The sequence below is a fragment of the Hypoxylon fragiforme genome (assembly GCF_022984875.1).
Source record: "Hypoxylon fragiforme strain CBS 206.31 chromosome Unknown GGS25scaffold_10, whole genome shotgun sequence".
Lineage (NCBI taxonomy): Eukaryota > Fungi > Ascomycota > Sordariomycetes > Xylariales > Hypoxylaceae > Hypoxylon > Hypoxylon fragiforme.
Genome location: NW_026054765.1, coordinates 255563 through 264283, shown reverse-complemented (window position 1 = coordinate 264283; position 8721 = coordinate 255563). Strand labels below are relative to the sequence as shown.

At 48.3% G+C, this 8721-nt stretch overlaps 2 protein-coding genes across 2 annotated transcripts; one reads left to right on the top strand and one right to left on the bottom strand.

Annotated features, from left to right (window-relative positions):
- Positions 1–1080: 1080 nt before the first annotated feature.
- GGS25DRAFT_73231 (uncharacterized protein) lies at positions 1081–3433 on the bottom strand. Its single transcript, XM_049265983.1, has one exon. The coding sequence runs from the start codon at positions 3297–3299 to the stop codon at positions 1329–1331; it is 1971 nt and encodes a 656-aa protein (XP_049112004.1). The 5' UTR covers positions 3300–3433; the 3' UTR covers positions 1081–1328.
- Positions 3434–5343: 1910 nt separating this feature from the next.
- Positions 5344–8526, top strand: GGS25DRAFT_509291 (uncharacterized protein). The gene is made up of 2 exons (XM_049262549.1): positions 5344–6104; positions 6378–8526. The coding sequence occupies exons 1-2, from the start codon at positions 6080–6082 to the stop codon at positions 8141–8143; spliced, it is 1791 nt and encodes a 596-aa protein (XP_049112003.1). The 5' UTR covers positions 5344–6079; the 3' UTR covers positions 8144–8526.
- The last annotated feature ends 195 nt before the right edge of the window (positions 8527–8721 follow it).

Sequence of the window (8721 nt, the reverse complement as noted above, 5' to 3'; positions counted from 1 at the left end):
TCGGGTTTGGAGCTCCTGTGGTGCAGGAAGGTGAGGTGAGGTGAGGTGAGGTGGTGGTACATAGGTGGTGGTACGTAGTTAGGTGGTGGCAGGGATAGGGGGGTTGAGGAGGGGTAATTATGTAATTGTGTGGGTCTTCACCTGCGCAGTCGTAATGATGGATGGAGCTTGTGTTAGTTACTGTTATGTACAGTATGATGCAACTACTACCCTATGTATGTAACCTGCAGTAGGTATGTATGTTAAGATGTTCATAATTGAACCAATCGATTAGTCAATGATACATACATAATTAGTTAACTGCAGTTGTAAATAAACGAGGTTGTTACACTAGTTGTCGTTAGTTACTAACTATATCTCCTCTAGTATTTCAGGGGTCCTTGGTCCTTAGGCACTACATAGGTAGCTATCTGGTGTGTTACTTCTATACCTCGGATAGCTTCGTCTTGCAAGCTTTGGCAGAGTAAATACGTAGTGTACCAGGTAAAGTAGGCAGTATAACGTAGTGCCTCTCTACTAAGGGGTCTATCTACAACTTATATATAGACCTATCCGTCTATCAAGAGGGCAGTAGATAATATACCTTACACATATACGAACCTAGGGTTGGTATACTAGGTGTGTAACATAGGAGACATCGTAAAGGCATCTTGACTTCGCACCATAAACTACAATCATAAGACAAGCAAGACGTTGAAAATCGGCAGCAACTTTTAGTTTGGCAATACGATACTGTGAACGTTTCTACACACAATACTTGATATGTACTAGGCACGGAGCGTAAGAACGCACTCTCCTCTCTGTCTTCCTCTCTTCCTCTTTCTATCCACATAAGCCCAACCCCCCTCCAGACGATATCTCAGACCTGCATCGAATATACACCCATCTTATCTTTCCCATCCTTCCTTCTCTCTCCCCTTCATACTCATGTTGGTTGAACAAAACAAGAAAAAGAAAATCACTCTATCTCTACACGTCTAACGAGGACGTGTGCCCCCTTCCCCTTCCCCTCTTTTTATTCCTGGCTGGTTTGGTATCAAGTATTAAGCGAGTGTGAAATCACCAGGTATATATCAATCGACTTGTAAAAAGAGCAATATGCATCGCACCGTACCGTAAAAACTCCGAGCTACCATCTTTGTTTCTCTTTGGTACCATGCTGAACTGGGGGGAAAATAAAATCAACGCTGCAACAACGACAAACAGCGAACGCTTCGTGCCTCGTCACTTTATTTATGCCGTTTCCTCTGCTTCCTTTACTCCGTGATATGCGTACATGAGTTATATGTCTCGGCGTTTAGCAGGCGAGGCGACGTGACGTGGTTCGTTTAAAGGGCTTTGCCGACGCTCCCATGGCTAGAGCCGCTCCTCCTCCTACCAGTGGAGTCTGGTCGTCCTCGTTCCATATCCGGGGTCGGCGTATATCTCGCGGCCGCGGGGCCGACGTCCGGGCCCGGATCGCTCCACCCGCCTATGCTACTAACACCGCTCGAGTATTTCGAACTGAAGCTTGGGTTCCTCACGTGTGCTGGTTGCGGTGCGTTCGGCGCTCTACCGTTAGGTTTGCCAGCTCCATTAGCGCCCCTGTTGTCGCCGGGCATGCTGGAGGATGCGGAGTGGAGAAAAGGGCGGTCTAGATCGAATGGATCGGACCGGAACTTGTTACGTCGTGGACCAATTGTATATACGCTCGCGCTAGACTCACGACGGCTGCTGGCATTGCTGGTCATGCGGCTGATGCCACCGGCCATGCTGTTTTCACGGGAGCGCCGGACATCGTGCACATAAGTTGCGAGGCCGCCATTAACCGTATTCGTTACTGGGCCTCTAATAGCGTTCGCGTCTGAGAACGGGTTCCTTGCTGCGGAAGCTGCCGAGGGCTTTGCCTTGGTGGTACTGTTGTTCACGGCATTCGCGTCGGAAAAGGGATCGGCCATCGCGAAATCCAGCCCAAGGCCGCCGAGGAAATGCTGCTCGTTGCCTATAGAGATTGAGCGACGGTGGTTGCTGCTCCGGCTATGTGGCCTTCGTGTTGCCGCTGCGCCAATCGCATTCTTTCCTGAGCTCATATTGGAGGCGGAGTTAGGTTGCATGTTCGCTGCGGAGCCGTTGGTTTCCTTCGCGGAGTTTGTAGGAGCAAAGGGGCCATTGCTCATTCCCGAATCGTGACGCAGTCGCCAGTTGAGATCTCTATCTTCATCCAGTCGACCCCACCAGTCCACGAATTGCCCCTTTTCATTCGAAGGCCCTCCGCTAGGAGCAGCGGCTTGGTTGCGTTCGGTGTCGGGTACGCCAAATTGCGAGTTTCCTCGGTCGAGGTTAACGCTCGGACTAGGGCTGGTACTACGGGCGACGATATCGGTTACACGCCCTCGTAACCTCCTAATTCTTGCGCCAATAATCGTCCACGCCTTTACTGGAAACGGTGTTGGCCCCAGGGAGCTACGATCAATAAGATAGGGGCCTTTCTCAGCGCCACCAAAAGTGGCACCCGGAGATAGCGGTGTCAATAAGGTACTCCTCCGATCTTGCGTCTTCCTCTTCCGCCAAATCCAGATCATGAAAGCTATAAGCGTGATGACCACTACTCCTCCGACTGCTCCTACCGCTATTCCTATCGTTTGCCCCGTGGTGATGGTATTGCCAGTTACTGCCTTGTTGCCTGCCTGGGTCATTTCACTTGCCTGTGTTCCAATAGAGGTACCGGTGGGCGGTACATTTTCAGTTGTCAGCAAAGCGACGCTTTCAGCCGAGCCGGTTGATGTATCCAATGCAATCGTTTCGCTCGCGGACAACTGCGCTGTTGTGGAATCGCCTGTAGGCCCATCTGAACTCAGTGCCGAAGTTTCTACTGAGGTAGGGGATGGAGAGGGGGCAGTGGCAGTGAGAAGGGCTGAAGTGAGCTGTGAGCCATCGGCAGAACTAGGGAACAGCTCTGTAGGTAGAGTTGAAGTGTTTGGGTCCGTCGTCGAAATAGGAGGAGAGCTGGCGGAAGTCGTAGGGGTCACTATGTCTCCTGGGACGGTAGTTGAAGGGGCTGGCGCAACTGCATTTACTGGTGGTAATTGGTTCGTAGTTGAGACGGAAGTAGAAGACGGTGAGGTTGGCAATGGGGCCGTAGTCGAAGTTGAGAAGGAGGTCAAAGATGAAGATGAAGATGAAGATGAAGATGAGGAAGAAGAAGATTCCGAGGATGAGGTTTCGGCTTCGGCGGCTTGAGTAGCGACGGCGGCGGCCTTTAGGTTTTTTGGCACTGCCGTACACCTTCTACCCCGTCGAGTCGTAACAATTGCTGCCATATTCGTAAAACTACCTTATAAGGGCGATACCAGTCGCAAATGGAGAATGTAAAACTTTATTACCGCCACTCCGGGCAAAACAAGTCAAGATACAAGAAATATGAAAAATAAGGTATACGAAGTGAAGAAGAAAAAAGAAGGCGGCCGTTACGGCCGGGCGAAGATCATAAGATCATGAACGATTTAGTTTGTGAATAATATGAAAAGGCTCATATTTTCGATAGAAAAAGGAAAAACAGAGGAAGAAGGAATAATACGATGAATTCGTTCTACGAGTTGGAGAAAATGCTAAGTAGAAACGAAAAAGAGAATAGAGTATCAGCCGTAACAAGCATTGAAGGAAATTGATGGGATGGGTCGAGCAAGTTGAGACCAGCAACGAGGACGAGGGGCTTCAGTTTGCCCAGGGCCCAGGCAGCCCAGCAACTTAGCCAAAGAGGTACGTACATGTATGATCTAGTAGTAGACTAGTACATATTACCAGGTATTACCAGGTATAAAGACCCGAGAGTTCAACCAGATACATATTTCCAAGGATGTTGACTCCATTAGTTGCCGTTGTAAAGGACGAAACCTTGTATTGGTACGTTTGACAGTTGAGTAGTGAGGAAATGGAATGATGGGATTGGCTGGTAGGTGACTAGAAGAAACGAATTGGTGGGTAAGTCGAGACAAGGGTTTCCCCTGGCACCTTTGAAGGAGAGTCTGAGAGCCTCAGAAATTCCCTTGGTGGATGTGGGGTAAAACGCTATTACCCCTGACTTGCGACAAATCTGAAGCAGTCCGCCCCCATCAGCCGCATACAAACGCCACACTACACGAATACGTACCCAAGATACCTAGGTACTTAGTAGCCTTATGCAGATCGATTCCCGTTGGTACCATCTCATCTACTACATAGTATGGATTTGAAGGAACATACTACGTCGTAGTTAAATGTTAATGTTTCGGGCCGGGAGGGAAGCTTGCTTGGCGTGGCTTGATGTTTCGTTATGAGACTACATGTGTACACATTACCCAAGTCGATGTTTCTCTTACGTAGTGCCTAGTGCATACTGAATAGTACATACATTATCAATGATGTATGTAATTCGACCCAGATAGTGTACATACATAGGTAATATGTACGGGAAAAGGCACCTTTGAAGTTTTACGGAAAGCCCTGGGGTCTATCGTGGCGAAGTTCCAACAATCCCTTAGACAGATCAAATCTAGTGTTATTCTATAACACATATAGATACATCATGTAGAAGATCATACTGCAAGGTTCAAATGTATTATACCAAAGTTGCAAATTGGTATGTACCTAGTAGTAATGCTAGAGTATTTCAAATATGCACAATGGGGAAAAAGATACCCAGTGCACCATCAATGTTGTAAATGAACCCACACAACGTACCGATCTACCGGGAGCATCAAACTAGAAGGATCGGGTGTTGTCGAGCCGAGATGTTATACCTCCTTGCAATTCTATAACAATCGAGGAACAATGGTAGAAGATGTAAAAGCTGGGTAAAAGATGGGTAGCCCCTTATTTGCTTTGACATTTATGGATGATCAATAATAGCAGTCACCTGGGTGCTTATACGTGCCCAGTGATGGGTAATTAATAGCATACCTAGTGCTTTGCATATGTAACTACGGAGTACCTAGTAGTAATCTGTCGATGAATACAATAAATAGCCAGTTGGTTTCTCTCGTTGCAACGTTGAAAGCATACATACGTTTGCATGGATATTTCGTGTGTGCCTCCATCTTGCTCCAACACGGCACACCACCTTATGTACCTTGTGTACCTTATGTACTACCTACTAGTACATACCTACATATGTACCTAGTAGTATGTAGATATGGATGTAAATGACCTACATAACACCACTGCTAGCACTATCATCTAGTACTACAGGAATAGTATCCGGTACCTAGTGAGTGTTAGCGTTGCTGCAATATGCACGGGCCCACGAATCAAGATAACTCGCTTCCTTTCCCCAGTCGGGCCAGTCCCGCCCTAAGCTTTTTGTGAACTTGCATGGGGGGGATGGGGGGGGAAGAAGGAACAGTTGAATACTCGAACTCTCTTCTTTGCAACTTTGGGGAATCTTTGGGAACTAAAACCAAATTCCCGCTTCTGATTTTCAAACAACAGGGACTTCCCATGATGTCTCTTAAATTCAACTGCGTTTGCTGCGACTACATACATCACTTACATCACTTACATCACTTACATCACATAGTAGCATAAGGGAAAGAAGTGAAGTTCCGAGAAACATCACAATCGCATTCATATTCATTATTCACATTTTACATTGATTGAGCCTGTTTTTTTTTTTTTGGTCGGGTCTTGTCTTGTCTTGATTGATTAATTGATGAACTAAGGTAGTCAAGGCCAAGCAAGCTAGTTCGCCATATCTTTTTTTATCTTCCTTCTTTTTTTTTCCTAGAGACGAAAGAGAGAAACGAAACGAAACAAAACAGATCAAAGATAAGAGAGAGAGAGAGAGAGAGAGACAATAAACAAGTGAGACAAATAGACGAGACACACGAAGAGCTGCTGTGACACCTGCCAGTCATAAGGTCCAGCTTCATAGGCTCGATACCAACTGAAATACCTCCAGGGCTACATACCTTCTAACCTACCTAACCCTACCCAGGGACTAGGTAGTGTATACACTTGATAGGCTCGGCTTTTTGTAAGCCACTCGTATTTGGGGGTTCCTGTTTTATATCTGAGAGTTGCACGTTTCATTATTTTAGAAAGCAACAGCCTCATTCCCTTAACCATGTTTGGGGGATTATCCACCTTTGGTAAGTCAAATCCACTCGTTCTCGAATTTCCTTATTTCTAGTTTACGAGTGAGACACGAGGCATGAGACATATTTCATGAAAAATACTTGAAAGTACCTACTACTAGTAGTATTCATCTTTACAAGCATTGAACCCATAACCCAAGAGAAGAAAAGGAAAGAAAAGAAAAGAAAAAAAGAGGGGAAGAGAGGGATGCTACATTCATACATTCATAAATCTCATTATCTCATCATACATTATTATCATTGAACTTCATCTCATATATTCATTAGCCCCGGTTCAACCCATCGGCCCGCCGCCAAAGAACGTGCCCCCTCCTACTCCCATCAACTTACCGCGATGCAATCCTCAACTATCAGATTCATCAGCTCGGGAGTCTCCGCCATCTGTTGTTCAACTTCTACAAGGACTTCATCGTGCTACCGACCTCAATGAGTCTCACTTAGCCGCGCTTGGTATACAAGTACATACCGATGCTCCGGCCGAGGATGTTGTCCCTCATCCATCTTACTTGCCCCCACTCTCCGGGTGGGATGGTATGACCTTAGACGATGCGCGCCGAAAAGATGAAACTTTTCGTCGCAAGCTTGTACATGGAGGCCTCTCTCCTGAAGCTCGTGTCTATATGGAGCGCCGCGCCGAACTCTCTGTGGCAAACCAGGCTGCCTTTCGCACCGTTCGCCGCCTCAAGCCCGAGCCAGGAAAGCAGCCACCCCGACTAGGAAATTGCTATGAATTCTTCAAGCAGATGGAAATGATGGCCGCTTTCTGGGATGACACCTCGCTTCCACCCCTCTCCAGTGACAACCTGGACGAATCACCGGCAGCACCACCTCCTTCCACAGATGCGGGTTCCGAGCAACCTACCACTGGACCTACCACCGGTGCAGCTCCCGAGTCCAACGCTCGTTCTGAACCAGAGTCGGATGCTAAAGAAAAAGAGCCCGAGCGCGTCACATACCGCTCCGATGTCGGCTCCAATATGCCACCTGAGTTCCGCCATAACATGATATCGGCTTTCATCAAGCTGGTTTCCTACGATTTTGGCTGCAACGTGGTTCCACCCAGAGTCGAGCCGCGCTTGCAACTTCTTTCACCCCCACGTAAAAAGAGTCCAAAGTCCAGGGCCTTCGCCTCTCAGGTAGCGTCTTACTTCCCATGCGGATGCGTATTTTTGTGTAAGATGCCTGTCACCCGGGAAGCCGCCCGTGCGGGTGTTGTAGAAGGTCCCATAGCGGCGGTGTCGGCACGTAATATAACCAGTTTCTCCACTCCAGAAGAGGCCAATGTAGACTTTGGACGGGAGCTAATCGCCGCTCTGATTACGGCACAGCATCGCGCCCGCGAAGGTCAGCCCGAGAAACGGTTCGGTGAGGGAAAATGGTGGGCCACGGAAAAGAGGTGGGGTGGAGGCGAGGGCGGTCCCATAGGACGGGAAGTTGACGGTGATGGCATCGTGGGCGACAAGGATGTCGTCCAGTCTCCTTCTGAGGATGGCACTGGCAGCAGTGGTAGCTCCCGGAAACCCCCATCGGTGCAAAAGCTAGGCCCGACTTCCCCCTCTCAGGAAAAACCGGGTAGACCCATGCCTATTCCCATGCGCGGACAGCCCTTGAGCAAGAAGCCCCGAAAAAACATGAGCATTTACGATAATTACCGCATGATACGCCTGCCGATGACCAACTGGGACAAGAAGACCAAGTTTGAGGCCATCGGCAAGGTCAAGGGCGCCGATTACGACGACGTTTTCGTCATGAGTAGTCTATTCCATCATCTCAGCATACTGAGAGTTCGCGTGCCGACGCGCCTTCTCTCTGTTCTTGGTGGTGAGCCAGAGGACCAGGATAAGCCGCGGAGTTGGGGCAAGTTGGAGATCTGGCGCAGCAAGTGGCACGACTTGTTCCTTGTCGAGGAGCGGCTCGAGGCTGTGCGCCTCCTGTGGGGTATCATGACTTGGGCTATGCGGAAGGATGATGATGAGGGGAATGGGAAGGACACTGCCGGTGCCACTGGGGATGTCCTGATGAAGGATGTCTAAAGGCCGATTGCTCTGACTTGGGTGGGGTCTTTGATTGGGATAGAGGATCGCCCACGGGTATCTGGATGGACGGTACCTAATAACTGCGGCCTCCGTCAGTTGTTTATGGGGTGGGAAATACAGGGGTAAACGGCTAGCTAGGTAGCTATCCACCCTCTCTTTGGATCTCTGGATCTCGATGAGGGATCTAGATTAACTAGGTTTCCGTAGTAAGTCAGTAGGCTTCACTCATGCGAATGAATACTGAACTTACTTGGATATATGAATCAAGAATACGAATGAGTAATGAGTAATGAGACCAATCTCCCTTCTACCTTCTTTTCCCTAGGTCTTGGGCCTTTTGAGTCTTGTGAGTATACCTAATATGCATGATGGTTTGCATGGTTTCGTACGCGTTGGGAATACCCACTTGCCGTGAATTACGAGACTACCTACCTACTCATCGTGTTGGCTTCGGCAGCGTAACTGCCTTGTCTGTCGAATCGTGTACCTATGTAGGTGTGTATGCCGAGTTCCCAACCCCTTAATGAGGATACCTAGGCAGTATATAGGTTAGGTAAGTAGTCACCAGTTTTATA

Coding starts and splice junctions, on each gene's coding strand:
- GGS25DRAFT_73231 (XM_049265983.1), bottom strand. CDS start 3,299: ATGGCAGCAATTGTTACGACTCGACGGGGTAGAAGGTGTACGGCAGTG.
- GGS25DRAFT_509291 (XM_049262549.1), top strand. CDS start 6,080: ATGTTTGGGGGATTATCCACCTTTG. Junction 6,105..6,377: donor TGGGGGATTATCCACCTTTG/GTAAGTCAAATC, acceptor TATATTCATTAG/CCCCGGTTCAACCCATCGGC.